General features: G+C 65.5%; 3 protein-coding genes across 5 annotated transcripts; 2 read left to right on the top strand and 1 right to left on the bottom strand.

The window, feature by feature from the left end:
- The first annotated feature begins 333 nt into the window (after nt 1–333).
- On the top strand, nt 334–12,726 carry LINGO3 (leucine rich repeat and Ig domain containing 3). The gene is made up of 2 exons (XM_053896864.1): nt 334–422; nt 10,644–12,726. The coding sequence occupies exon 2, from the start codon at nt 10,690–10,692 to the stop codon at nt 12,466–12,468; it is 1,779 nt and encodes a 592-aa protein (XP_053752839.1). The 5' UTR covers nt 334–422; nt 10,644–10,689; the 3' UTR covers nt 12,469–12,726.
- Nucleotides 12,727–18,583: 5,857 nt separating this feature from the next.
- Nucleotides 18,584–22,471, top strand: PEAK3 (PEAK family member 3). 3 transcript variants are annotated; one of them, XM_019434112.2, is made up of 4 exons: nt 18,584–18,753; nt 19,261–19,343; nt 19,828–20,369; nt 21,666–22,471. In XM_019434112.2, the coding sequence occupies exons 2-4, from the start codon at nt 19,262–19,264 to the stop codon at nt 22,446–22,448; spliced, it is 1,407 nt and encodes a 468-aa protein (XP_019289657.2). In that variant the 5' UTR covers nt 18,584–18,753; nt 19,261; the 3' UTR covers nt 22,449–22,471. The 3 variants fall into 3 exon arrangements, with proteins under 3 accessions (XP_019289657.2, XP_053752840.1, XP_019289656.2); XM_053896865.1 differs by having other exon boundaries at nt 18,602–18,753; nt 19,056–19,343; XM_019434111.2 differs by having other exon boundaries at nt 18,607–18,753; nt 18,987–19,343.
- Nucleotides 22,472–24,982: 2,511 nt separating this feature from the next.
- OAZ1 (ornithine decarboxylase antizyme 1) lies at nt 24,983–27,475 on the bottom strand. The gene is given in 6 exon segments (XM_019434104.2): nt 24,983–25,399; nt 25,543–25,628; nt 25,753–25,925; nt 26,151–26,237; nt 26,239–26,305; nt 27,235–27,475. Coding segments are annotated over 6 exon segments (693 nt in total). The 5' UTR covers nt 27,381–27,475; the 3' UTR covers nt 24,983–25,265.
- Nucleotides 27,476–27,844: the final 369 nt, after the last annotated feature.

Below are 27,844 nucleotides of genomic sequence, written 5' to 3'. Positions count from 1 at the left end.
GGCCCAGCCGGGGCGCCCCTGCGTTTCCTGCGCCACCGCCTCAGCAGGCCCACCAAGGCCACGGCTCCAGGGGTCCTCGGACTGGCGCCAACGCGGGCAGCGCGCACACTGACCGCACGCGCCCCCAGGCCTGCTCGCGTCCCCGCCCTGCGCCCCGGCGCGCGTCCTGGCACCTGCGCGCACGTGGCCCCGCGCACCCCGCACACCTGCGGCCCCGGCGCCGTGCACCCCGCGAGCGGGCGGCGCGCACGGCCCGGCGCAGCCCCGCGCGCCCCCCGCCCCGCCAGCCGGGGGAGAGCAGCGGGCGCGCGCGGCGGGGGGCGCGCACGGCGGCCCGGGAGGCGGCGGCGGCGGCGGCTCGTGTCGGCTCCGGGCGGCCCTCGCGCCGCAGCCCGCGCCGTGTCCGCGGCGGAGCCGCCCAGGTGAGTGGCCGCGCGGGCCGGCGACCCCGCTCCGCCCGCGCCCCGCAGCCCCCCCCCACCCCCGCGCGCGCCCGTCCTCGCCCCGGGGCACTCGCCCTGCGCCGCCCCTCCTGGGCGCATCGCTCCCCGCCAGACCCCCGGCGCTCCCCCTGGAAACTTTGGGGGCCACTTCCCACGCTGGGGTCCCCTCGCCCCTCCCCTGGGGCGCTGAGGAGCGCGGAGCCGGGTGGGCGTCTCTCTGGGGCGGCGAGGACACCAGGAAGGATGCGCTCCCTTCCATGGGGGAAGAAGGGAGCACTGGCAGGGTCCTGGGTGGGGGGTGCTGTTGGAAGACGGCGGGGATAGGGGCTTCACCCCTGCAGCGGGGTCTGGCCAGCCTGGAGGTGCTGAGATGCCAGGACAGAGATGCCAGGACAGAGAAGGGGGCGTTTGGGGGTCCACACCAGACAGGCTCCCCTCTCTTGGGCTGGGGACAGCTCAGCCCGGTGGGGAGGCATTCGGGGCGCAGGGCTGAGCCCTCTGCGCTGTGGGCCTGTGTCCAGACAACACCAAGGATGGGGCAGAAAGCTTCTTTCTGTCCCCTGAGTTTGGGCCTGGGTGCCCCCTGGGCCCGTGGGGCCTGGCCGGTGAGCCCCATTCAACAAGTTGGGGCGAGGGGGGAGGTGCCCCTGTGCCTCGGTCTGGGCCCAAGAAAAGACCCGGTCCTTACTTGCAAACCGCTTTAATAACTGGTTTCCTCAAAGCGTGCTCTGGGCGCGAAAGACCCAGGCACCTCAGCCCCCCAGTTCTGAGGTTCGGGCCCCGACGCTGCATTAGGAACAAGCAACCCCCTGGTGGATCCATGTGTGCACAGAGGTGGTTGAGACCCTCTTGCTTCCGGCAGGGGGTAGGAAGGGGGTGTCTGGTGTGACGTGACATCAGGCTGAGGGACCATCTGGGACTTGGTGGGTGAGGGGAACCTCTGGACCGGCAGGGCTGTGAGACCCGGAGCAACCCAGGAGGCCTCCCTGGACGGGGTGTGAAGGCTGCAAAGAGCGTGGCATTTGAGGGACAGAAGGCAGAGGACACAGGGTCTCAGTGTGGATGAGGCGGTGAGCAAGGAGGGGCTTGTCTGTGTCAGGAGTATCGGCCGAGGCGCGCCACGGGCACCTCTGAGCCAAAGCAGCCGCCATCTGGGGCAGGTTGGGAACTGGGAGACCCCAGAGACGCCCTGCACTCCACCTGGACGGCACGGGGTGACCGCCCAGCCCTGGGACGGGGGTTCCGAAGGGCCGGAGCCAGCCTCCCGCACCCGGGCTTTCCTTCCGTTCCCCGTCCCGTCTGGTGACTTCCGGCATAGGATGGCCCCTCTCTGAGCTCCAGCTCTGAGGCTGACCTAACAGACGGGTGCGCGCCGGGCCCGGTGGCTGCTGGGTCCCCACAGCTCTGCCTGGTGTCTGCTCAGCCTCAGTGTGCTCTTCTGTACAATGGGGGCGGCTCCTAGCCGCCCCCAGACGGAGCCCGGGATCTGAAGGTGCCTCGCTGAGTGGGCACGGAAGGCAGATGTGAGCCAGCAGCCCGACTGCTCTTCCCACAGTGCTGTCATTCCTGGGCACCCCTGAGTCACCACCTCGTCACCAGGTAGACAGCCTCTCGGGGAACTCTGCAGGCAAAGCTCGTCCCAGGTGGGCCTGAGTGAGCCGTCATCATCTTCCCGTGTCAGTCCCGGGCCTCAGAAGAGCGTCCTCTGCCCTCCAGCGGGGCTCTCGCACTTAACGGAAAGGAGCTGGGCACACTCCAGACGTTGACCCTTAAGCTCAGTGAGGCTAGATGCGCCGGGGATCACTCTGACCCTCAGTCTCCTTTTCTCCGAATGGGCTTCATCACTGCCGCCCTCGCGGCTGGGCGGGCGGGTGAGCGAGCCACGGTCTATGGTGAGCATTTCGAAAAGTAGTTCCGATCTAGAAGCCTCACCTGTAGAGGGCAGTTGACAGTGCTCGTGCACAGGCTGCAAGGAAAGTGGGTCGGGAGGCCCCCAGCCCCCCAAGGGGTTAAGGGACTGTCGGCAGACGGGAGACTAATTAGAGCTTAATGAATTGTCATGGATGAAAGCCCCAGGAGGGTGTGGATCTAGGACACACAGCGCACCAAACGGCGGAGGGGGGGTCGGCCGTGTGTCCCCAAAAGCAGGGCCTCAGAGGGCCGGGTGCTGCTGCGGCTGGGCCCCCACCTTCCGAGTCTGTCTAGAAGCTTAAGTGGGGGACGTTTCTAGACCCTGCCAAAGCAGACTCCCCGTGCTCCCTCCTGCCCCCATTGTTGGGGGGGGCGGGGAGGGTCCAGCTGCCAGCTTCCACCGTCTCCACCGCCCCCCCCAGGCTGCCCCATGGGTTCAGCTGTGGCCTCCAGGGGGACCTTGCCCGGCCTTGCTTGCCCGGCCTTGCCCTAGGCAGTCCTCAGCATCCCCTGGCCTGGCAGGGGTGGGAGGATGTGTCTCCTGTGGCCTGGACGGGGAGCAGGCTCACTCAGAACAGAGGAGGTGGGTGGAAGGTTCTGGGGGCCTGGCCAGGCCGCCTCTGTCCCAGGGGAGGGGGCGAGGGTACCCCCAGCCACACTCTCCTCCTCCTTGGCCTCAGAGCTTGATGGCAAATTAGTCCCCGGACAGTTTGGGGGGTGGGGGGTGGAGGGAGGGCTCTGCAATTGCCCAGGTCCCACCATGATGGACAGATGTCAGGGCCCCTCCCCGTGGGCCCCCTCACCCGTGAGCTGGTGCTGAGGCACCCCGTGGGGAGCTCGGCCGCTTGCTCTCCCCAGCCCCTGGAAGGAGGCCCACAGCTCCGCGGGGACCTCCGCCCACCTCTTCAAGACCACACGCCTCTCCCGGGCCACTGTCACAAACCGCCACCAACCTAGGGCTTAAAACCACACACACTGGTTCTCTGACAGCTCTGGGCTCAGAAGTCCTAAGACCCAGGCGTGGGCAGGGCCGGTTGCCCCCGGGGCCCCAGGGAGCCCCGTCTCCCCCCTTTTCCGGCTTCCAGAGGCGCCGCATCCTGGGCCCACGGCCCCTCCTTCCTCACGGCTGGCGACACGGGGTCCGCCCGGCTCTCTGCCTCGCTCTCGTGGGGACCTCGTGGGGATGCTGGGCCCCCCCAGTCGTCTGGGACAGTGTCCCCATCTTGAGGTCAGCTCAACGGTATCCTTAAGGTCACTGGCAAACGGGATCCTGGTGGCCACCTAGGGTGACATTCAGGGGTTCCAGGGAGTAGGGCGACATTCAGGGGTTCCAGGGAGCAGGATATAGGCATCGTAGGAGTGGCCGTTCCGCCAGCCCTCCCGTTCAGGTCAACTCGGCGAGGCCTCCCCAGGCCTTGTGGGACCAAGCATCAGACCGTAACAGACCCCCCCACTTTTCCCAAACCATCCTGCTGCCGGTAACCATTTTCACGATTCCTGTCTGCTTGCCCCCCCAACACGACGCCCCGGGAGGGAACTGGACACGAGAGGCCACACGGGGTGTGAGTCCATGTGTGTGAAACGTGGGGGCTGGGGAGGGGGGTGGAGGTGATGGCTGATGAGGACGGGGATTCCTTTTGGGGAGATGGAATGTTCTGGAATTGGAGAGAGGTGATGGTTGCACGACGCCGTGAGGGAACTAAAGACGCTGAGTTAAAAACTTGAAACGGGACACATGCGGCCACAAAGGCCCAGCCCCGGTCAGGACCTGCCACACGGTAGGTTTCAGGAGGAGAAATGGGCACACAGGGTGACTGGGTAGCGGGGTGTCTCCACCTCCCGGACCCCCGTCCGCGGTGACCGCAGCCGCCCTGCAGAGGGCCTGGTCATGGCAGTGACACTCTGTCCTTGCAACACAAGTCACCTGCCCACTGGACGCGGGGCCGGGATGGCTCGGCCCCTGAGGGATTTGCATGCAGGTGGGAAGAAGGGCGGGGAGGTTCGGGCGACCAGCCCCCTGAGTGCTCGCCCGGCTGGAAAACGGTGGTGGCAGAGGCCCTGGAGGGGCTCCCGGGCACAGCACCGTCACCTGGCCACAGCAGGGAGGAAATGCCCTTCGGCCCTCATCCCGGCGCCCAGGCTTGCCGACCCCAAAGCTTTGTGTGGTGTGGGAGGAGGGGCTGCGGTCCCGGGGGCCCCAGCGTCCTGCCCGGCTGGCTCAGGGCAGGCCCCTGGGTCTGCGGAGCTGACAGAGGTCGTGGTTCTGTGGAGGACGGGGGTCCCCTGACCCTGGGAGAGCCGTGGAGAACGGGGCGTGGGCTCGAGTCTCGGATCTGCTTGTCACCTGCTCTGTGGCCCTGGCCGGGTGGCTTCCCCTCTCTGGGCCTCTGCTCTCCCGTCTGTAACACAGGCTGATAATCAGCTCACTTCCTCCTGGGGCGTCAAGTGCGCGCCTGCCGTGTGCCGCGCATCCGTAGATGGGGCTGTCACCTGGGGTGGTCCTGCCTCCCCGTCTGGGGACATCTGTGGTTGTCACGACTGGCGATGCCCCTGGCGTCGAGCGGGTGGGGGCCGGGGACGCTGCTGAACACCCCGCAGTGCCTGGGACGGCCCCCCGGAGAATGACGTCACCCCTCAGTGGTGACGGCTGTCATCCAACCCTCCCACATCCCCCGGTGTCATTGTGCAGATGGGAACCCTGAGGCCGCAGAGGACGTCTGTTGAGAGCTCAGGTGTGAGCTGGCCTGCAGTGGGTTGGCGGTGGCCCAGCAGTGACAGGAGATCAGAGCGAGGGGGAGCTGGGATGTGCTCGGAGGTGGGGCTCACGGCACCTGCTGACGGATTGGCGGGGGGTGGGGGGGTTGCCACGATCCCAGCTCGTGCGGGAGGCGGGGCGGGGGGGTGGAGCGGGAACGGCTCCCCGTTGCCTGGGTGCTGCACCCCCCCACCCCGAGGAGAGGTCGGGCATGCGGCCGGGTCCCCAGGACTGGAGCTCAGGGGAGACGTGCTGCCCGAGACACAAAACCAGGGTCATCAGCTAACAGTGGCAGTTAGTCTGGGCAGCCGGGAGGAGGGGCCTCAGGTGGGTGCCAGGTGCTGGGCAGGGCGGGGACGCAGGGTCTGGGCGCAGGTGGGCGTCACCTCCCCCAGGGCCGCGGCCCCGGGGGGCAGAGAATGGTGAAGCGGTCCCACCGCCCCGCCTGTGCCCTGGCCCGCCCTTCCTGCAGCATCTGTTCTGCTGACCCCTTCGCCTCCCGCAGGGAACAGGCCCCGGGCTCTAACGACCCCGCAGAGGCAGGACCCGAATCCAGACCTCTACCGGAGAGGGAACCCAGGGTCCCAGCCTCCTGATGCCACCCTGAGGCCCCGGGAGAGGAAACCGGTCTGCAGAGGGGCCCTTCCTTCCCGGGATGCCCAGCCCCTCGACCATCCGAGAGCGACAGACACAGGGGGTACCCAGGACCTCCGGGGGAGGCGTCAGAAGCTCCGGCCCCCCGCGCCCCCCGCCCCCGTGGAGACGACGAGGCCGTGCCTGAGAGGAGGTTTCGGGTGACGAGCTGGGTCCCAGCCTGGGCGGCCCCGCTCCTGTGACAGGCAAGGCACAGAGAGGGTGCACTGCTCATCACAGGTCACAAGGGGCGGGGACGGACAGCACCTGCTGTACCATAAGCCGGGCCACCCTCTCGTCGCCTGATGCCTTCCAGATTTCGTCCTTACCCATATCCTGTGCCGGCTAATTTTTGAGAATTCTTTCCAACTTAAAAACAACTTAAAATTTTTCAACAGTCCGCCCTCCTCTCTGGCCTCAGCGCCTTGCCTGGACCGCGCGGCCCCCGCTCGCGGCGTTTGCCCCTGATGTGCCCTCCACCCGACCGCCCCCCCTGAGCCATCTGCTCGGTCTCTGATGGAACATTCCTCTCTCGGTAGATTAGATCTTCGCAGCCCCCTCGCCACGCCGTCCCTTCCCTGGATATACGTTTCTCCGCCGGCGGCCCCGGGAGGCGGGAGAGGGCGCGTGCATTTACCTCCTTTGATATCGTTCGGCTCCAAGAAAGCGAGCTCTCGGTCTTCCGTGCTCCGTGTCCCCCGGACCTGGAAAATATTCCCCACATGGTAGGTGTTTGTTGACTGACTGGTGGACAGAGGCAGTGAATGAGGGGAAACAGCGTTATGGTGTCTCCAGAGGTGACAACAGAAGTCATTCTTAAGGACATCCCCGAAGCTAAGGTAACGTTGTATGCCAACTATACTCAATTAAAAAATTCTTAAAAACTAGGACCAGGAGAAGCAGAGCCGTGTTGCAAATCGTAGCCGGCTTCGCCCGAGACCGTCCCCTGCCACCTCTGATGTGCTGTGTGGACCAGAGCAGGTGACTTAGGTTGCTTTGAGCCTCAGTGTTCCTGTCTGTAAAGTTAAGGTGACAGCAGCGTGTCCCCCCCCCCCACCATGTGATTGTTGTGGGACCATCCAGGTGGAGCCCTGACCCCAGGGCTGGCACAGAGCAGAGGCGTTTGCCCTGAGGAGGAGGAGGGGGAGGTTCACAGTCCGGCTGACGGGAGACCAGCAATAAACAAGGGTTTAATAGCATTTAGAGAGACTAGGATGGGGACACCTGGCTGGCTCCGTCAGTGGAGCGTGCAACTCTTGAGTTTGAGCCCCACTTTGGGTGTAGAGCGTTCTCAAAAAAAATAGATGAGGATGGGGACTGTAGTACAGAGAGTCACCAGGGGAGTGATATTAGGGGTGAGACCCAAATAAAGTCAGGGAGAGAGCCATGCAGGGAAGGTGTTCCAGGCAGAGGGAACATCGTGTGCAAAGGTCCTGGGGCAGGACCTGTCTGGCGTGTTGGAGGGACAGCACGAAGGCCCGTGTGGCTGGAGCAGAGTGAGCAAGGGGGAGAGAGGGAGGAGGGGAGGGCAGAGAGGGGACGGGGGCAAGTCGTGCAGGGCCTTGGGGGCCTCAGGGAGGACTGAATTATACTCGAGGGGGCTGAAATTCTCTGCTGCAGAAAGAACAAAGCAGGCAGTTCTGCCCGCACAAGGAATCTGTTTGGGGGCTGAGCCATACCGCCCATTTCCTCGTTGGGGCAAAGCCAGAGAGGCCCCAAGTCCTTACAGTCAGAGGCCCTGTCCCCAGTTCTCCGGGGAGAGGACAGTTACCCCTTGACCACAGGGAACAGCACAGGCTGGGACAGGGACCCAGGAGTAACCTCACACTCAGGGACTAGTTTAAGTTAGGAAGTTGCCAGAATTGTGAGTCGGGCAGCTGAACAGGGCACCGTCCGTTCTGGCTCTCTTGTCCCCTCCTGGGACACGGCCTCTCCGTGTGCTGTTCAGGGCAACAACATGGGGGGGAATGACCTAGAAAAACAGCCTCAGAAGGAAGTGTGCCTTGGGGAAAGACCGTGTCCCTGCAATGCCCAGGTCAGAATTAAGGACAGCTGCAGGGGGAGGGCACAAGCAGCCAGCTCTCGCTCCCTCCCACAGCCTCCCCACGTCCGCCAGCCGGGGGCAGGGAGCGGGGACCCGTGACATCCCAGACACAGGATGGTGCTCGCTTTCCTCGCGGTGTGAGCTGAGAGTGAGCAACCCCCTTCCCACCGCTCACGGTGCTGCCCCGTGCGGTGTGTGAGTCCCCGGGCGTTTTGGGGGGGCACCTGCCCACGGATTCACGCGTCTGCCCGAGTCGAGAGTTCCGTTTGGTGTTCTGTGTTCCCGTATTTTGCCGTGAACAGGGCTATGCTGTCCGTAATTGCTTGGCAAGCCGGTTTGTCTCTAAGCCCCGTCTAACTGCACCCCGGCTGTCTTTCTCTGCGGGTCCGTCCGTGTCTCCCAGAGCCCCGCCACAACCGGGGGTCACAGCTTACTTCCTCCCCCGCTGATGGACACGTGGGTTAGCCCCAGTCCGCGCTTTCACGCGACAGGCAGCAAACCTGCGTGGCCACGGCGTCTGCTCCCGCGCGGTCTTTGTCAGGGATCCATGGCCCCTCTTGAAGTCTTGCGCCAGTGCCCCGAGGCCCCCTTCGCAAAACGCCACAATCGCGGCGGCTGAAAACGACAGGAGTGTGTTCTCTCTGTGTTCCGGAGGCCAGAAGCGCAAACTCAAGGGACCCCCCCACCCCAGGCTGGGCCCCCGCTCAGGGCTCTGAGGGAGGATCCTCCCTTGCCTCTTCCAGCTCTTGGGGGGTGACCGGTGACGTGCGGTGTCCCGTGGCTCGCGGGTGCACCCTCCAACCCGCCGACACGGAGCCGTCTTGCCCGCGCGTCTGCGTCCGAATCTCCGCTCTTCGTCAAATCGCCGGTGGCTGGACGAGGGCTGCCTTGCCCCAGGGTGACCCCATCTTCACTGGATGGCACCTGCAGACCGCAGACTCTCCCCCCGTTACGTGACTCTCCCCCAGTGTTCGGTGGCAGTTACTCGGGGGCTCCGTGTGTTACTTCCCCAAAGGGCCCAGGAAGGCAGGCGCTGGCCTCGCAGATGTTGAGTCGACGAGGATCTGCTGCCTGAGCCCCTGCCGAGCCGGGCCTCTGGGGGACAGCGCAGAAACAGGCAGCCTCTCCTGGGACGAGGGGGGGTCCGGGGGAGCCTTGGGGGGCTGCAGCTGCTAAGATGCCGAAAATAGCGGACCCGGCTGACGGGGCAGCCCCCATCCCTGCCATCTGGCTGGAGCCTCCCCACCCACACCCCACCTTGACCCCCAGGATCTGGGCTGCAGCCCAGAAGAGTGCGGGGAGGGGTAAGGGGTGGCGGGGCCAGCAGGCGAGATGGGCAGGCCCGGGGCCCTGCACGCCCCACACCATCTGGCCTCCCTCCCCCAACCCCTTCACTCACTCCTTCTGCCTCAGGGCCTTTGCACTGGCTGCTCCGCCAGCCCGGCCCTCCCTTCCCCGGACACCGCGGGCACCTCCCTGACCGTCCTTTGTGTCTGCGTTAGGGTCCACCCACATCTGGGTCTCAGCTCACGTGTCACCTTTCCAGCTGCACCTCCTTCCCCCGGGATCACCGACTCTTCCTTTCAGAGCACCCGGGGCACATTCTCTGGTCTTGCTGCTTGTGTTGACTGAGCCCCGAAGGTCATCAAGCAGGTGCCGGGTCTAGGCTCTGAGAAACCGGAAGTGATGAAGACAAGTGCCTTGGAGAGGTTACAATCCACAGGGAGCAGACCACGAACAGGGTGTTAACCTGTAATTTCATGTGCTGGTTGGACCGGTGTAGACACAGGGAACTGAGGAAGGGCAAGACGGGGGGGGGGGGGGGGGCCTGGTAAGGCCTCGGGGGGGGGGGGGGGCAGGGGGGGATATTTAGACCACCTGTATCCCCACAGGGTGGATGTGAACCCCAGGAGGTCGGGGTCTACACCTGCCTTGTTCATCAGTGTGTTTGGAGACTGGTATACAGTAGGCACTCAGTAAGTGTTCTGGGGGCTGTACCCCAAAATTTAACCTAGATTTGTGAAGCTCTTCTCCAGTTCAATAAATGTTTCCTCTTGCAATTTATTTTCTATTATGATAAAATTCACATAACACAAACTTGCCCTTTTAAAGTATACATTTCAGGGGCGCCTGGGTGGCTCAGTCCGTTAAGCGTCTGACTTCCGCTCGGGTCATGAACTCGTGGTTGGTGAGTTCAAGCCCCACATCGGGCCGGCTCTGTGCTGACAGCTCGGAGCCTGGAGCCTGCTTCGGATTCTGTGTCTCCCTCTCTCTCTCTCTGCCCTTCCCCCGCTTACACTCCCTTTCTCTCTCAAAAATAAACAAACATTAAGAAAATTTAAAGTATACATTTCAGCGGCTTTTAGTATATTCACAGAGCTGTGCAACCATCAGCACCGTCTAAATCCAGAACATTCCATAACCCCCAAAAGAAGTCTCGTCCCCGTGCGCTGTCACCCCTCACCCCCTCCCCAGCCCCCGGCTCCCAGGAGCCCCCTTCCCGTCCGTGGATGAGCCTGTTCTGGACGTTTCACACCCGCGGACTCACACCCCGCGTGGCGTCTCGTGTCCGGTTCCCTCCCTGAGCGCCGTGTGTTCGGGGTCCGTCCGCGGGGCGGCGGGGGGCGGGCGCCTCGCTCCTGCTGGGGACCGAGTGACGTTCCGTGTGGACGGAGCACGTTTCTGTTCGTCTGTTGATGGGCATTTGGGTGGTTTGCACCTGTTGGCTGTGGTGGGTACCGCGGGCACAGGTTTTGTGGGGGCGCGCCCAGGAGCGGGACTGCGGGCCCCACGGCGGAGAACCGCGTCTTGCGCACGCGTGCTAACGCTGCTCCCCCCCCCCCCCCGCAACCCCCAGGTGCCCACGACGATGGTGGCGCGGCCCTAGGCCCAGGCTCCGCACCATGACCTGCTGGCTGTGCGTCCTGAGCCTGCAGCTCCTGCTCCTGCCCGCGGCGCCGCCCCCGGCCGGCGGCTGCCCCGCCCGCTGCGAGTGCACGGCGCAGACGCGCGCGGTGGCCTGTCCCCGGCGCCGGCTGACCGCCGTGCCCGACGGCATCCCGGCCGAGACGCGCCTGCTGGAGCTCAGCCGCAACCGCATCCGCTGCCTGAACCCGGGCGACCTGGCCGCGCTGCCGCTGCTGGAGGAGCTGGACCTGAGCGAGAACGTGATCGCGCACGTGGAGCCGGGCGCCTTCGCCAACCTGCCGCGCCTGCGCGTCCTGCGCCTCCGGGGCAACCTGCTCAAGCTCCTCCCGCCCGGCGTCTTCACGCGCCTGGACAACCTCACGCTGCTGGACCTGAGCGAGAACAAGCTGGTCATCCTCCTGGACTACACCTTCCAGGACCTGCGCAGCCTCCGCCGGCTGGAGGTGGGCGACAACCACCTGGTGTTCATCTCGCGCCGGGCCTTCGCGGGGCTGCTGGCGCTCGAGGAGCTGACCCTGGAGCGCTGCAACCTCACGGCGCTGTCGGGCGAGTCCCTGGGCCACCTGCGGGGCCTGGGCGCCCTGCGGCTGCGCCACCTGGCCATCGCCGCCCTGGAGGACCAGAACTTCCGCAGGCTGCCCGGCCTGCTGCACCTGGAGATCGACAACTGGCCGCTGCTGGAGGAGGTGGCCGCCGGCAGCCTGCAGGGCCTCAACCTGACCTCGCTGTCCGTCACGCACACCAACATCACCGCCGTGCCGGCGGCCGCGCTCCGCCACCAGGCCCACCTCACCTGCCTCAACCTGTCCCACAACCCCATCAGCACGGTGCCGCGCGGCTCCTTCCGCGACCTGGTCCGCCTGCGCGAGCTGCACCTGGCCGGCGCCCTGCTGGCCGTGGTGGAGCCGCAGGCCTTCCTGGGGCTGCGGCAGATCCGCCTGCTCAACCTCTCCAACAACCTGCTGTCCACGCTGGAGGAGAGCACCTTCCACTCGGTCAACACGCTGGAGACGCTGCGCGTGGACGGGAACCCGCTGGCCTGCGACTGTCGCCTGCTCTGGATCGTGCAGCGCCGGAAGACCCTCAACTTCGACGGGCGGCTCCCGGCCTGCGCCACCCCCGCCGAGGTGCGCGGCGACGCGCTGCGCAACCTGCCCGACTCCGTGCTCTTCGAGTACTTCGTGTGCCGCAAGCCCAAGATCCGCGAGCGGCGGCTGCAGCGCGTCACGGCCGCCGCGGGCGACGACGTGCGCTTCCAGTGCCGCGCCGAGGGCGAGCCCGCGCCCGCCGTGGCCTGGGTGACGCCGCGCCACCGCGCCGTGACCGCCGCCAGCGCCGGGCGCGCGCGCGTGCTGCCGGGGGGCACGCTGGAGATCCGCGGCGCGCGCCCGCAGGACAGCGGCACGTACACGTGCGTGGCCAGCAACGCGGGCGGCAACGACACCTACTTCGCCACGCTGACCGTGCAGCCCGAGCCCGCCGCCAACCGGACCCCGGGCGAGGCCCGCAACGACACGCAGGCGGCCGCGCGCTTCCCGCTGGACCTCACCACCATCCTGGTGTCCACCGCCATGGGCTGCATCACCTTCCTGGGCGTCGTCCTCTTCTGCTTCCTGCTGCTGTTCGTGTGGAGCCGCGGCCGCGGGCAGCATAAGAACAACTTCTCGGTGGAGTACTCCTTCCGCAAGGTGGACGGGCCGGCCGCCGCCGCGGGCCAGGGGGGGGCGCGCAAGTTCACCATGAAGATGATCTGAGAGGGTCCGGGCGCCCCCACGCGGGCCCGGCTGACGACCACCTATGCATTTCCCGGAGCGGGGAGGGGGGGGGGGCGGGGGGCTCCCTCCCCGCGGCCGCCTCCTGGCGGAACTTCCCCTTTTTTTGTAGAGACCCGACCACAGGACTTTTTTCATCAGGACGCATTTTTGCATTGTTTCGCAAAGCATTTTCTAAAGGTTTCACCCCGTCTTCCTGCCCCCGCCGGGGTCCCGAGCTGGGCGGGGTGGGAGTTCGGAGCCGCCGGAGCCGCCAGCCACCACCCCCCCCCCCCCCCCCCCCCGCCTCCTCCCCAGAGCAAGTAGTTCACACGGGGGGGGGGGGGGGGGGGTGGAGGGGGGAGATGGTCCAACGCGCGGAGAGCAACCCGGCCCCCGGGGGAGGCCCGCGAAAGCCCATACGGGCCACACCCGGATGCCCCACACCGCACCTCACATCCAGCGGCACGCACGCGTTCACACCAAGGACACAACCCACACGAGACGGAGCGCTCACACCTCCTACCCGGCTGAGCTCCCGGGGGGCCTGCACAGCTCTCGGGAGACCACCGCTCACACCTGGGACACACCCCACTCGCACTCAGGACACTCGCAGCTGACACACGGCCCACCCGAGACACACAGCTCACACTTGGGACGTGCCCGGCCTACGCTGGGAACACGGTCGGCTCCCAGCCAGGACACGCTCAGCTCACACCCAGCTCCTGACCCACCGGGCATCTCGGGGCTGGAGGAAAGTCTGGCTGAGCGTGTAAATGCTCCCCCCAGGGGCCCAGCACGCTGCATGCTAGCCCCCCTCCCCGCCCCCGTCTCCGCCCCCAGACTCCCTCCCACCAGGACCCCTGGCCCAGCAGGGCGGGCTGCCCACTAGAAGCCATTTCCCTAGCGCCCTCCGGCACCCCTAACGGCTGCCACCTGCTTCCTGTGTCCATGCCACACGGGAGGCACAGCTGCCCTGGCCCCTGGCTCGGGAGCATGGCCTCTGGAGTGACCCTCCTCCCTGAGTCCACACTACGCCTGAGCCAGCCTCAGATGAGCCCCGAGGGTGGCCCTCCCGTGCCCAGCCCTGTGACGCACCGCGCGTGTGGGGAGCGAGGCCAGAGAGTGTGGGAGGTTCTTGGGGTCCCCGTTAGGTGCGCTATAGGGGCAGCCATGGAGAACGAGGCCAGGACGGGGTGCAGGCTGCAGGGAGGGTCTGGACCCGGCTGTTGGGAGCAGAGGTCCCTCGGTGTCTGCCCCTTTGGGGCAGAACTCGCGCTAAAGATCAAGGGAGCCGAGGGCAGACTATAGCTCAGGCTGAGGAAGAGCTTGCCCAAGGTCACTGCCCCTTTACTCTTCAGATAGCGAGTTCCCCATCACTGGGGGTAAGCAACAGGAACTGAGGTTTTGCAGAAATATTCAGACACCACACTGGGTCCATCCGTGACCCTGCCTCTCCCAGGCTGATTATCGCCCCCGCCCTCCACCTGGGCCAGATGACAGGCCATCATCGGGGGAAGGGGCGCGGGAAATGTTGCGGGACCCCTCGACTAGTCAGGAGCTTGGCCGCCCGCCAGGAGGTCGGGACAGTATTCTTAAGGACCTTACAGGAAGGCTCGAAACCAGCCCTCTTCCTGCCCACGTGGGTAATTTTATCTGGTGACTGAGAACCACCTGGACTACAGTGTCCTCATCTGTAAAATGGGTCTGAGGTCAGATCCACCGCCGCATATACAGAGGCCAGGCCCATGGATGGGCTTCGCGGTTGACTGGGATCCTGGATCCTTCAAGATCTTTCCGAGAGGAGCCAGAGACAAAGCTGGGTGAACACTGGGGGTTTGGGGCAAAGGATTCACACGGAACTCGGAGGGGGGTACGGGCCGTTCTCCCCGGGATGTGTGGCTGCAAGCGTCGGGACGCCCTGGTCCTTCTCCCACGGCCGCAAACGGGCCAGCGGGGCCGGGTGACGGGCCGCTGACCCCGCCTCAACCTCACTCGTGGCGGACATGGTGACGGCCAAAGGGGGTGCCCTGCGACCCCAAACCCCACCCGAGTTGGGCAGAACTGACTAGTTTTCCCCCTTCACATCCTCCTAACCTTGGTTGCCATAACAACCCCAAGGGCCCCTCAAAATGACATCCAAGTGCCTTTACCATCATCAAAGATGGGAGGGGTGTGTTCTCACAGCAGCGTTAGGACTTGACGGAAAGTCAGCAAAGTGGGATCTCCCACCCCCTCTGCCCAACCCCCATCCCAACATGAACCGAGACCCCCCCCCCAGCCCCCCATCCTAACAGGAACCAAGACCCCCAGCCCCCCAGCACCCCCCAGCCCCCTAGCCCCGCAGCCCCCTCCTGCTGTATTTGGTTGGAATCTAATAAAATGAAGCTGATTTAATAACAGACTCAGTTTTTTTTGTTTTTGTTTGTTTTTATCTTTTTTTAATTTTTTTTAACGCTTTTTATTTATTTTTGAGACAGAGAGAGACAGAGCATGAACGGGGGAGGAGCAGAGAGAGAGGGAGACACAGAATCGGAAGCAGGCTCCAGGCTCTGAGCCATCAGCCCAGAGCCCGACGCGGGGCTCGAACTCACGGACCGCGAGATCGTGACCTGAGCTGAAGTCGGCCGCTTAACCGACTGAGCCACCCAGGCGCCCCTGTTTGTTTGTTTTTAATTCTCATGGGAGGAGTGAGGGCAGGAAGCAGTGGCTTCTGGGGTCCCCAGGGGAAACAGGTGTTTGTGGAGTGACAGTGGCCTGCTGAGATGACGTTACAGTAGCACTTCGGGAGTGCCCGATCTGTCCCGCGTGCTGTTCCCCAGCTCCTGCCATGCAGGTGACACCCTGGGAGCCGGGTCCTGTCATGACCTCGCTTTACAGAGAGGCACAGGGAGGGCCAGAGGATGGAGGGCATCTGCCCAGAGCCCCCAGCTAAGGGGAGGTGGGGCACTCCTGCTGTGCCCTCACAGCTGGCAGCTTCCGCCAGGCCGGGGGTGGGGGTGGGGGGTGTCTGTCCTCTTCTAAGGGGTCCCATCAGTTTCCCTGCTTCTGAGGCCTCTGAGAGAAAGCAGGCAGCTTTTTTTTTTTTTTAAAGACTTATTTATTTAAGTATGTTATGTTCAAGGTGGGGCTCGAACCCACGACCCCGAAATCAAGAGCCACGGGCCCTTCCGACGGAGCCAGCCAGGCGCCTCCGAGAGCAGGCAGCTTTATCCGCACTGCAGAGTGAGGGAAACTCGGGCCCAGAGCCCGTCTGAGCTGGAAACTCAGCTCCCGAGAGCCTGCGCTCTTTCTGGAAAGAGGTAGGCCGAGTCAGAGTGGTCAGCAGACTCTGACCTGGGCGAGGTGGCCAGGGGCAGTCCACTCGGTGTCACTCCGGGTCTCAGTTCCCCATTTGAAGCTGGGGACATGTCAGGGCTGTGGGATGCGCCCCCCCCCCCCCGCCCCGCCCCGTGCCTGATTGAAAAGGAGCCGGGAGGCGAGGGTGCTGGGCCATGGGACCCTCCCTCAGAGCCTCCCTTCCCCTTGAACCGGGTTCAAGACCCAGGATTTCCTGAATCCCGTCTTATTCCAGGGGCGTGGCTGAGGGGTCCTCCTTCCTGGGGCAGCCTAGGCCCGGCTAAAGAGGACCCGGCCTGTTGGTGGCTGGAAACCGAGGGGGGGCCCCTCAGAGGGTGTCCGTGGGGTCCCCCAAAACACAGGACACAGGTCCAGGTAGCACACGTGGGCCCGGGGCAGGGACGCTGAACATCCCTGTCTCGATTTCCCCTCCCAGATGGAGCTAGGAAGGAGGGCAGTTTCCTCCGGCCAGCACCCTCTTGGGGGAGTCCCGGAGCTGTGACCCCTCGTAACGAAACTCAGTGGCTTAAAACAACTGAGATTCATTAGTCCTGGAGCTCAAACCTGTAAAATGAGTCAGCAGGGCCGGCATCCCCCGGGGCCCCGTCTCCCCCCTTTTCCGGCTTCTGGAGGCGCCGCATCCTTGGCCGTCGGCCCCTCCTCCACCCTCACAGCCAGCAGCACGGGGTCCGCCCCGTCTCTCTGCCTCCCTCTTGTGAGGACCTGTGTGGACGCTGGGCCCCCGGGAACCCAGGGTCATGACCCCCTCGCCTAACAAGCAGAGCCTCAGACGCACCTGCAGCCTCAGTTTCCCCGCCACGACACATAGCAGGTTCAGAGGCTCCGGACATCTGGACCTGGACATCCTGGGGGCCGTGACCCTGCCCGCCGCAAAAACCAGAGCGTTTTTCTCGGGAAGGCCAGTGTCATGTGAAATCGTGAGCACTTAGCATCCCACGGCCACGCCGGGCCACGCCAGACGCGCAGAGCCTGGCTTCGGCTCCCGCAGGACTCGGTGACTGCTTGTCAGACGGAAGAGGACAGTCCCCAGAGGGCCCGACACGGAGGCCGAGCGGCCGGCGGGGGCGGGCACGGGACGACTCACAGGCGGATGGCCAGTTTTCGTGGTGAGCCGAGGCAAGCGGTCCCCGTTCCCGAGCCTCGGGGGAGGCCTGCCCAGTGGGGCTCAGGGGGGTGCCGGCAGTAGGCCCTGTGCTCCCCCCTCCCGCGGAGGGTCGGGGGGGGCACTGCGAGCACAGGCCGGCTTGAGGCAGGCAGGGGATCCCCATGCGCCACCTGCTTGTCACCGTGCCCCGTCCTGGTGGAGAAGCCCCTGGAGATCTCACCCCTGTCCCAGGCTGGCCATCTGCTCGCCCCTCCCCCACGCCACCCCCGGCCTGGCCACATGGCTGTCACAGCAGGGCTGGGACCAGGGCGGGGTGGGTGAACCGCTCACCTCGGGCACCGCATCTAAGGGGCGCCCAGAACAGTCATCAGGGCCAACATTCCATAAACAAAATTAGTTCATGTCCCGTATGCACAGTGACCGAAACAGTCATCTTTTAGATAAAAACGGGATCTGCCCTGGCCTGACCCCACCCGGCCCCGGTTCTTAATAAAACTTCATTCACGAAAACAGACCGCCAGCCCGTGGCCAGAGCCAACGAGGCTTCGTAAATACGACGGTAAAATGTTATTACTCCGGATCGCTGCGCGGGGTTGTTTTGGCCTCGCCTTACATTCTGCGCCTGAGGGGAGAGTGTGGCACGGCCCCCCTCCCCCCTGTCGTCGTGGCTCAGAGCCGTGACCTGGCCGCTGGCCCCCAGGGTCTCGTGAAGGGAAGGACGAGAACCCGTGATCGGGGTTTGGGCAGTGAGGAGGCCGCCTGCTCAGCCCCGCTGGCCCCAGCTGGGACAGCCCAGCATTTGTGGGATCCGGCCCCGAGGTTCCTGGAGCCCGCACCCCGCCTCCCGCCGCCGGTTCCGAAGCCCACCCAAATCGCTGCTGGGTGTGGCAGGGGACCCGCGAGGAAGGGGTTCACGGAGCGGCTTCATCTGCTTCCGGTGGGGAGTGAGATGATTCCGGTTTTCAAAAGTTTTTAAAAATATTTGTTTACATTTGAGGCAGAGAGAGACAGAGCACGAGTGGGGGAGGGGCAGAGAGAGGGGGAGACCCGGAATCGGAAGCAGGCGCCAGGCTCCGAGCCATCAGCCCAGAGCCCGATGCGGGGCTCGAACCCATGAACCGCGAGATCACGACCTGAGCCGAAGTCGGACGCTTCACCTCCTGGGCCACCCAGGCGCCCCTTCGTTTTTGAAAGAGGACTCCAGCTGGTGTGACTGTCGTGAGGCAGCACAAGGGAACTGCTCTCCTTTATTCCCCGGAACAGAGAGGGGTGGCGATTTGCCCAACGTCACACAGCGGGTCAGAGCAGAGCCGGGTTCCGTGGAGCTGGGACGGGTGGGGGGCTGGTGCGCTGGGGGCTTCTCAGACGCCCTGCACGAGGGACGGTGAAAGCAGAGAGAGAGGACAGAGCCACCCCGGTGGCGGTGGTGTTTCCCGCTGCCCCAGCGCTGCCGGGGCTCTCTGCCCTCCCGAAGACGGGGAGCCTAACTTGTCTGGCCGCCGGCCCCCTGGGGTGACCCCTTGGACCTTGCCCATGTCACCCCCCGCTGCTCGCAGCCCTGGGGCCCCCCTTCCTGGCCCAGGCGGCGCCCTCTGCCTGGAATGCCCTCCCCACCTTTGAGGGAGGTGTCCTGGGAGGGCGGGCGGGGAGCCAGGCTGGGGAAGTGGCACAGAGGCCCCCACACCGGCCTGCGGTCTGACAGTTGCACGGCACTTCCGGACCACGGCGGCCGCAGGCACACTGTCCTGGCAGGCCGGGGTGGCAGCTGCCCGGAGTCTGTCCCCAAGGCCCACCCCCTGCCCCTGGTCACTCCAGTTCTGCAGGTAGGGGCTCCTGGAGGGGTGCTCGGCAGGGAGGGGGCAGATGCTGTACCTTGCAGAGGTTGGGGTGACCAGGAATCTGGGGGGGGGGCAGCCACTGCCCACTGCCTGGCTCGAGGGGGCTAGAGGAGCTGAGCTCTGGGACGGAAGCCCGAGCGGGTCCCTGGCTACTGTCCCACCCCCCCCACCAATGGCCCGCATTCGAAGCTGGACATTCTATTCTGTCCATGTCACAGAGGCACAGGGTCCTTCCCCCTGCCCTGAAAAGTTGATGGGTGACATTCCTGCCTGCCCCATGAGGACAGGAGTCCAGAGAGGGCAACAAACCCTCCCAGAGAGAGCCACACAGCGGGTCAAGGCCAGGCAAGAAGACCAAGACCGCCCCTCTTGCCTGGGTCCCTGCACCCCCACCAATGCCATGGAGCCCTCCTGGCTCCCGCATGGGCCCGCCCGCGCACGCCCCCTGGAGTCCTCCTCCCGCCCACGCACGCCCCCAACTCTGACCTTCAGCATGAGCAGCCCCCCGACGCTCACAGAGACCCCCGCACCTGACGCCCCCACCTGGCCGACTCAGCCTACCTACGGCAACCTCGGTGAGCCACCCTGGGGCCCTGGCTGGGGGACACGGGCTGGCAGGGGCGGGTGGCTGAGCTGAAGGGCTGAGTCTCTCGTCACCCTCGAGGGAGCCCCCTGCCCGATGGCGGCTGAGCTCACTTAGAGTGGTTGTTTCCACATCTTTCATAAAACTTTGTTAAGAAAAGGCCGGGATCATCAGCTTGTAAAAATGAGGAAGCTGGAATTCACGGGGTGGGGGGGGGACGGGGGGGTCATCTGGCCAGAGCCATGCAGCAAAGGGGACCACCTGCCGTGGGCTGGACACTTCTCGACCACTGGTCTGTCACTCCTCTGGGCCTCGGTTTCCTCCTTCGTAAACGGGGGGTGGTGTTCGTACCCCCACGGGGCACCGGGCAGCTGGATGTTGTTGAGGCAGTCGAGGCTGAGGGGTGGAGTCAGGTTCGCGAGGCCCCAGACTCTGCGAGGCCTCACCCCCTCCCTGCTCCCCCTCCCTCCCCCCAGGTGAGGTCCGCGCCCACCTGCTGCCCTCCAAGGCCTGCCGGCCCCCCCGGAAATCTGGGCCCCCCTCGGCTGACCCGCAGCCCCTGCCCCCACCCCTGCCCAAGAAGACCCTGTCCAGGACCCAGTCTCTGCCCAGCCACAGGGCCCCCAGCCGCAGCCCTGCTCCGGAAAGGCAGCCCCGGAGGCCCTTTCTGGGGTCCCACAGTGTGGACGAGCGCCAGGCGGATGACGGCCAAGCTCGGCCAGCCTGTCCCCTTGCAGAGCCGCCCTTCAGCTCCCTCGACACCTCACTGGGCCTCTCCTGGCACGACCTGAATTGCCCTGAGGACACGCGCGCCGTCCTGGAGGCCCGGCAGCTGGAGGGTCTCCGCAAGGTGCACTCCCGGCTCGAGGCCCGGCTCCTGGGGGGCCACCCGGGCCCCTGCCACCCCGGCCACAGCTTCCGCCTCCTGGACAGCTCGCCCTACGTGGAGAGCGGGGACGCCCTCTACTACCGCATGGTGCGGGTGGGCGACGAGTCGTGGCACCTCCTGGCGGCCAAGGTGAGCCCTGCCCCCACCCCACCTCCTCCGAAGTTTCCAGTTTTCCATCTTAGGCACAACCCAGGACACGCACGGCGGGGGCTCAGCTGCCTAGTTTGCAGCGAGCATGGCCTAACACAGCCCTCAGCGCCACGTTTCTCAAGCGTGGGGCCACTGACATGCAAATGGCTGGGGGTCTTGTCTGCCGCCCCCCCCCATGCCCCTCAGGAGCCTAGGAATCTGCATTGTAACCAGTCTCGGACGAACCCTGCCGCTAGAAAGCCGCTGCGTTCACCGCACTGAATAACCCTCGTCAGGAGCTGCCCAAACGTATGGGGCGTTTCCTTTGTGCCTTGAGCGTTTGCGGGGAGTCCCGGACTCCTGGGTGATGCGAGTATCACCACATTTGTCCTAAGGGCTCTTCTGTCTTTTATGCGCCACTCGGGAAAAAAAAAAAACCAACAAGATTCCTGTTAAACCACACCACCAGGGAACCTCACCCATTTGACAAAACGTGCTAGTGCAGGCCCGTAATTTTTACAGACTGGAGCGTCGTGGGGAGAAGGTTCTCGCTGGCTGTGTGTTCAGTTGACGGTTGGATCCTGGATCCACAACCAAACAAACACAAAAACCCTCCCCTGGCGATTCGAATCTCATTCCCAGAGCTGACGCTCTCCTGACCTGCTAGAAAGAGCCGTGTGCTGGCCGGTCCTGCAGCCACCGGCCACGTAGGACTTATGAGCACTTGAAACGGGGCTGGTCCGGCCCGGGATGTGCTCTGAGGGCCAACCATACACCAGATCTCCAAGGCTTAGTATCTAAAAATTACTGTCATGTAAAACCCCTCGTTCATAGATTCGATGTTGATGACCGGCCCGTGGTAACATCTTGGATATATCCGGTCAAATAAAAACTACTGTGAACATTACGTTCACGTCTCTTATCGCTTTTTAAAAATGAGGCTTCTGGAAGGTTTTAATTATACCGTGGCCGCAGTTGCGTTTCTACTGCAGGCCCAGCCCTGGCGCCTTCGCCGCCCCTGCCCCTGCCCCTGCCCCTGCCCCTGCCCGGAGCGATAAGAACCCGCGCCTTTGGCAGGCCGCACGGTCTGACCCCTAAACACCACCCTCCTTAGCCTAGCTCTCCCTAAAATCACGTGGGCCACGAACATCCCAATTCACATTGAACCCCTGCTTCCGGAGGCGAGGCAACCCACCTCCGCCACCGGAAACCGCAGCGGGGGCGGGGCGGGCAGGTGGAGGCGCTCGTCCGGGGTCTCGGCGGTCAGGCCCTGACGGCCCGCCTTTGCCCCCGCAGGTGTCCAAGTCGGGAGCGGAGGAGCCTCGCCCGTGGGGCCTGGAGCTGCAGGCCTCACTGCCCCCACACTTCAACCTCCAGGGGCTGTGCGGCCTGGTGCCCGAGGGCGCACTGCCCGGGGTGCCCTGGACGGGCCCCGTGGTGCTGGCGGCCGAGGTGCCGGAGCGCACGCTGACCCAGTGGCTGGCAGAGGTGGGCACGCGGCGGCGGCCGGCGGAGTTGGCCTGGGCGGCGGCCCTGCTCCTGCTGCAGCTGAGCGCGGCCCTGGAGCAGCTGGAGGCGCGCGGCGCGGCCCTGGCGGAGCTGCGGCCGGAGAACCTGCTGCTGGCGGCGCCCCGGGGCTGTGCGGCCGCCGGGCCCCCGCGCCTGCTGCTGGCCGACTTCGGCCGCGTCCACCCACAGCCGCCGGGAGCCCCGGGCGCCCACGCGCCGCAGCTGGGCCGCCTGCTCCGCACGCTCCTCGGCCTCGCCGCGCCCTCAGCCACGCCCTTGGCCGACGGCCTGGAGACTCTGGCGGCCCGGCTGGCCCGCTCCCGGCCCTCGGCGGCCCAGACGCGCGGCGCGCTGCGGGCGCTGCTCTGGGGGCCCGGGCCCGAGCTGCACCGCCAGGGGGCGCTGCTGGGGCCCTGGCTGCAGGTGCGCCGCGCGCTGCTGGTCCTGCACCTGGCCGAGCGGGCCTCGGGTGGGGAACTGCCCGGCCTGGAGGACTGGCTGTGCTGTGAGTACCTGGCCGAGGCCACCGAGGCCTCGCTGAGCCACGCCCTGGCACTGCTGTGGGACTGACGCCTCCAAGGGCCGCGTGCCTGTCTGTTGGGGGGGGGGGGGGGGGCAGGCACACAGGGGACCTGGGCCGGAAGGCCAGCCGACAGTGAGGGAATGTGGACGCCTCTTCTGGGGTGCCTGCCCCCTGCCGTGCTGGGGACTTAGCCCCAAGTCGTCCCCAGGAAGGCAGGGGGCTAATGGCCAGCGCCTCCCGAAGCTTCCTGACGCTGGACGGCCCAGCCCTCCCCCAGCTGTGCACACTCCCTATCAACCGTCTCCGTGAGAGGGTGGGACCCCTCTGCCCACCTCCCGGCAGAGGCGAGGAGGATGCCCTTCTAGTGCTGGAGTCTGATGGTCACTGTCTTCATGAGAAGGTGGCCACGGTCCCTCCGATGCCGGTAGCAGAGGCATCTCTGGCCCTGGAGCACCCCCTTGTGCTGAGGACCACCAGTGATCCTGAGTGTGAACGTCCTTGTCAAGAATGGCTTAAAAAAAAAAAAAGAATGGCTTGGGGTCTCCGGGGGGAGGGAAAGCTCCCCAGAACCTGAGACACCAGCCCACCCGGCAGAGCCCACCCCAGAGGAGTCTGAACTCACCTGCCCCAATGCCACCCCGCCAGTCTCTGCACCCGCCGTGGCCCCCTCCCTGGTGCTCCGTGAAATTAAATTTTGTCCAGCCACCAAGCCTTTCCATGGGCTGTTCCCTCTGCCAGACCGTCCAAATCTCACCTGCTCCAAACAAAGTTGCCCCTCCTGGGCCCACCTTCGCCCCTCACTCTGCTCCCACCTCCTCCCAGAGCACCTATCGCCACCGGGAAGTATTTATGTCCTTATCTGTCACCTAAGAACTTCACCCATCAGGCTGGGAGCGCCTTGAGGGCAGAAAGCCAGGCTTAACACACAGTAGGTGGGTTTTTTTTAATTTTTTTTAACGTTTATTTATTTTTGAGACAGAGAGAGACAGAGCATGAACGGGGGAGGGTCAGAGAGAGGGAGACACAGAATCCGAAGCAGGCTCCATGCTCTGAGCTGTCAGCACAGAGCCCGACGCGGGGCTCGAACTCACGGACCGCGAGATCGTGACCTGAGCCGAAGTCGGACGCTTAACCGACTGAGCCCCCCAGGCGCCCCCACAGGTGTTTAATTAATAGCATAGGATGATGCAATCACCTGGCAAGAAGACTCATCAGGGAACCTAAGGAAAAGAACAGAGTATCTCTGAAAAATGAACACAGAAGCCCCGAGGGGTGCCACTGCCCTTGCCTGGGGACTCCAGTCATGCCCCTCACTTCCCTTCCCCCATCACGGCTAATCCCCAGGTATGACCAGGGTCTTCTCCTGCTCAAACATCTCCCATGGCTCCCTAATACCCTCAGAATACAGTGGGGCTCCTTCCAACATTCCACAAGCTCTCTTTGGCCAACCCCTCCTGCCACATTGCCTATCCTCGGAGCTTTCTGGCCACCAGACCTTGCCCAAATTGTTTCCTCCCCTGGATCATTCTCCCCTCAAGGCCTGTGCTTGACTCCTACTCATCCTTCATTCAGCACCCCAGCTCGAGCCCCTTGTCCACACTCGGACTCCCCGCACTGGTGTTGTCCGGCTTTGTCCCTTCACGCCTCTGAAGACCGGCTGCACCCTCAGGTAGCTGAACATCCCTCTCCAGCCCCAGAGACACTCCAATCCCTCCGAGTACCTTTCTTGCTCCCCTTTTCCAGCCTGTCTCCCAGCCAAGGCCTGGATGTGAATCCCTGGGCCATGCTCCCAGACGCAGCCAGCAGGTGGCACTGCGGTCCCGCCGATCTAATGCCTCAGGGCCCCTCCCCCTAGCCCGCCTACTGCTGGCCCCTCCGGCTTCCCCACCTTTGCCCCCCACCCCCACCTGCTAGGACCCGGCAGGCCGCAGTCCCACCCCAGCACAGCACAGCACAGCACGCAGGGCCCTCTCCAAGGGGTGCAGGTGCACTCGGGGTCCGCACCGGTGCTAAGGTGGGGCCACGTCCCAGACACTCCCCAACACCTTAGCCTGGACAGTCCCCTGGGGGCGGACCTGGGAGCCCTGGCCACGCCCCAAGCCACCAGAATAAGCCCAGCCTCAGGCAGAGGGGAAACTTCAGGGCCAGGCAGCATCCCAGCAAAGGGCACTAGCTAAGGTTCAAGGGTGGGGCTGCTGGGAAGGACCGAGAAAGCGTGGGGTTCAGAGATGGCCCAAGCAGGGCCCGGGAAGGGCCTCCCAGCCCACAGGAACCCTGCCACAGCCCGGAAGGTGAGGCCTCAGCCTTGGCTTCTCCCCCCCAACCCCCGGAACCAGGGTCACTCAGCTCAGGACACACTACGCCCGCCGCCTCAAGTCGCGGGCGGTGGGGACAGTGGCCGGCTGAACACCACTGAGCCAACACGGGTCTTGCAGGTGTCATCACTTTTATTCAGGTTTTCGAGCACTGGAAGAGCAGTAACACCTATCTTCTCAAGATCAGAGACCGAAGATTTCCAAAAGCCTTCAAATAAACTCCTTCTCCAAGTACAGGGACAATTGGAATCATCTTAAACCAGCAATAAAAAAGTAAAATATAAACTTTTATTTAGAATTAAAGCAAATACTTCAGTATCACAAACACAATATTAAACTTCAGGAAATATACTGCTAATTTGGAGTGAGCATTTATTTGCACAATCACAACATGCGGACACACCCAGCAGAGGCGAGCACCCTGCCGCCTGCGCCCTCCGCGAAGCAGTCGGTCACGCCGGCCACGCAAAGCAAAACACGCAAAGGGACCGCAGCAGAGGCTCCGAGGGCTCCCGCCGCAGAGCGCCGGGGTGGCGGGCGGTGCTGCCACTACTCCTCCTCCCCCGAAGACTCTCTCTCAAACGTGTAGGCCATGAAGCAAGCGTCGGGTCTCTTGGGGACAAGGGGATGCCCCGGTCTCACAATCTCAAAGCCCAAAAAGCTGAAGGTCCGGAGCAAGGCAGCTGCAGGGGAGACACCGTCAGAGACACCGCCGCCCTGGGGCCGCGTGCCCATCACCGGAGGCCCGGAGGCTCCGGTGCTTGGGGGCGACGACACCCTCTCCCATCACCTCTGCAGACCCGGTCGCCCCGGGGACGGCCCCCACCTCTGTCATCGCGGTTCTTGTGGAAGCAAATGAAGACGTGGTCGGCGTGGAGCTGCTCTTCCGCGAACTCCAGAAGAACTGCGAAGCTGAAGGGCGGGTGTGAGCGCCTCCTCGCCCCCGAGGGGGCCCAGGCCCGCTGGCCACGCCCCCGCCCCTCCCCCCCCCACGGGGGGGGGGGGGGGACAGCCCCAGGCAGCCCGGGGCCCCTACCTGTCTTTGCTCCCCTCGGGCAGGGCCCCGCCTGGGATCTCGATGTACAGGCAGCCGCCACTCAGCACCGCTCTCCAGTCGACGTGCTTGGAGCCCGTGAGCCTGGTCTGGACGTTCAGGACCCTCGTCTTGTTGTTAGACGTTAGTTCCTCTGTTACATTCAGCCGATTATCCTGCCGGGGCGCCCCAAGTCCGCACCTTGTATCCGCGCAGCAGCCAACCCGGGGAAGGCCCCCCAGCGACCTGCCCCCCCCCCCCCCCCCCCCCCGGGGCGCGCGGACATCTGGACGCGGTTGGGGGAAGGGGGAAGTGGCTCGGGGACCTTGGCTCCCAGGAGGCTCCGCGCGGGGAAGCAGGTGCGCCCCCCCCCCCCCCCCGGGCGGCGCGAGCATACTCACGGAGTAAAATAAATTAGCTGAAAGATTGTGATCCCTCTGACTATTCCCTCGCCCACCTGGGATCTTCAGGGGTGGGTGAGGGACATCAGGAGCACCACCGAGGCCCCGGACCCAGGTTACTACAGCAGTTAGGAGCGGTGACGGAGGCCCTGGAACTGCAGCCGACGGCGCCGGTGAGCCGGGCCGTGTTTACACCGGCGCCACTTCCGCTGTCAGGGCGGCGCCGGCACAGCGACCCCGCCGCCGCCCGGCTCCCGTCCTCCACCCCCCCCCCCCCAACCCCCCCAGGGCCTCAGACCCGGACTCGGCCTCCGCCGCCACTTCCCGTTTCTTCCCCAACCCGCTCCACTTCCCCTTCTCCCTTCGTCGTCGGCCGGCCCCGCCGGGCTCGTGGGGTCCGGGCGGCACCCCGGTCGGCCGGGCGTGCGGCCAGCGGGGCGCCCCCCCCACCCCCCCCCCCCCCCGCCGGCCCCGGGGTTGCGTCATCTCGCCGCCGCGGCCCTCGGCCCCGAGGGAGATTTTCACAATCGGCGCAGCCCGAGCGCCAGCAGCCATTTGCTGCGCGGCGTAAACAGGCTCCGTAGTCGCCTCCATCTTGCGCGGCTCCCATCCGGGGCCCCCCGAACCGCGGCCGTCTACGTGGCGGGGTCCCGGGGGTGGGGGTGTCTCGAGGGCAGCCGCGCGGCGGGGAGGGGGGGGGGGGGGTCCCGCGGTCAACGACAGCCGGCCGCGCCCGCACCGCACGCACTCGCGCGGGCCTGACTCGGCCTCGGGCCAGCCCGCCCCCGACCCGCCCCCCCCGACCCCTAACACCGCGCCCGCCCCCCAGATCAGCGCACAGCGCCCCGCGTCCCAGGGACTCTCGCGCCCCCCAAATCCGATCGCCGCCGGGCCCCGGGGACCCCTAGGGGCCGCCGGGAGTAGGGTGGGGGGGGGGAGGACAGTGGGCACCCGCCCCGCCCCCGCCGCGATTATGGCCTCGACAAAGGGGCGGACCTCGGGCTCCCCGGACTTCCGCGGCCGGCGCCCCGCGGGCCTGCGCGGCCGCGCTTCTGGAAGCTTCGGGCGGGGGCGGGGCGCTCACCTCTCGCTGCTGCGGCCGCCGCGGCTGTGCAGGCTGAGGAGCGGCATGGTGCGGCTGGCGTGGACGGTGGCGCTGGGTTTATCCCCCTCCTTCTCTCTGGCGAAGCAGTGGCTGTTGAGGATCCGCTGCAGGGAGGATTTCACCATCCGGCCGCTGGGGTCCGAAACCAGAAAACCTCCGCTGCGCTTCTCCGCGCCGCCGCCGCTGCTCGCCGTTCGCAAAATGGCGCCGCCGCCGCCGCCCGCCTTTATAGGCGCTGTGTCCGGGCCACGCCCCCTCGCCGTCTGGAGCGCGGCCGCGCGAGGGGGCGGGGCCACGGGGGCCCCCGGAAACGCAGGCGTGCCCGCCCCTCTCGGCGTCTGATTGGCGGGAGGCCGGGGTTGGGGCGGGGCCGCCTTGGGCCCTGCCCCCGCTCCTGAGGACGCTCTGCGGGCTCTCGGGGGGCGGGGCGCCGTGTCCCCGAGAACGCATTGCGCGTCCCCCCCGCCCGCGTCAGCTGGGCCTGGGGGCGGGGCACCTCGCTCAGTGCGACTTCGGGAGGCGGGAGGCTGCGTCTCCGCCCTGGTTCCCCGTTCCTCGTCCCTTCCCTCAGCGGGGCCCCCTCCCCCGG

The sequence above is a fragment of the Panthera pardus genome, unplaced genomic scaffold (assembly GCF_024362965.1).
Source record: "Panthera pardus isolate Hobbes unplaced genomic scaffold, ASM2436296v1 HiC_scaffold_8, whole genome shotgun sequence".
NCBI lineage: Eukaryota > Metazoa > Chordata > Mammalia > Carnivora > Felidae > Panthera > Panthera pardus.
Note: the sequence above shows the minus strand (reverse complement) of the source record. Positions and strands in the feature narration are given on the sequence as shown.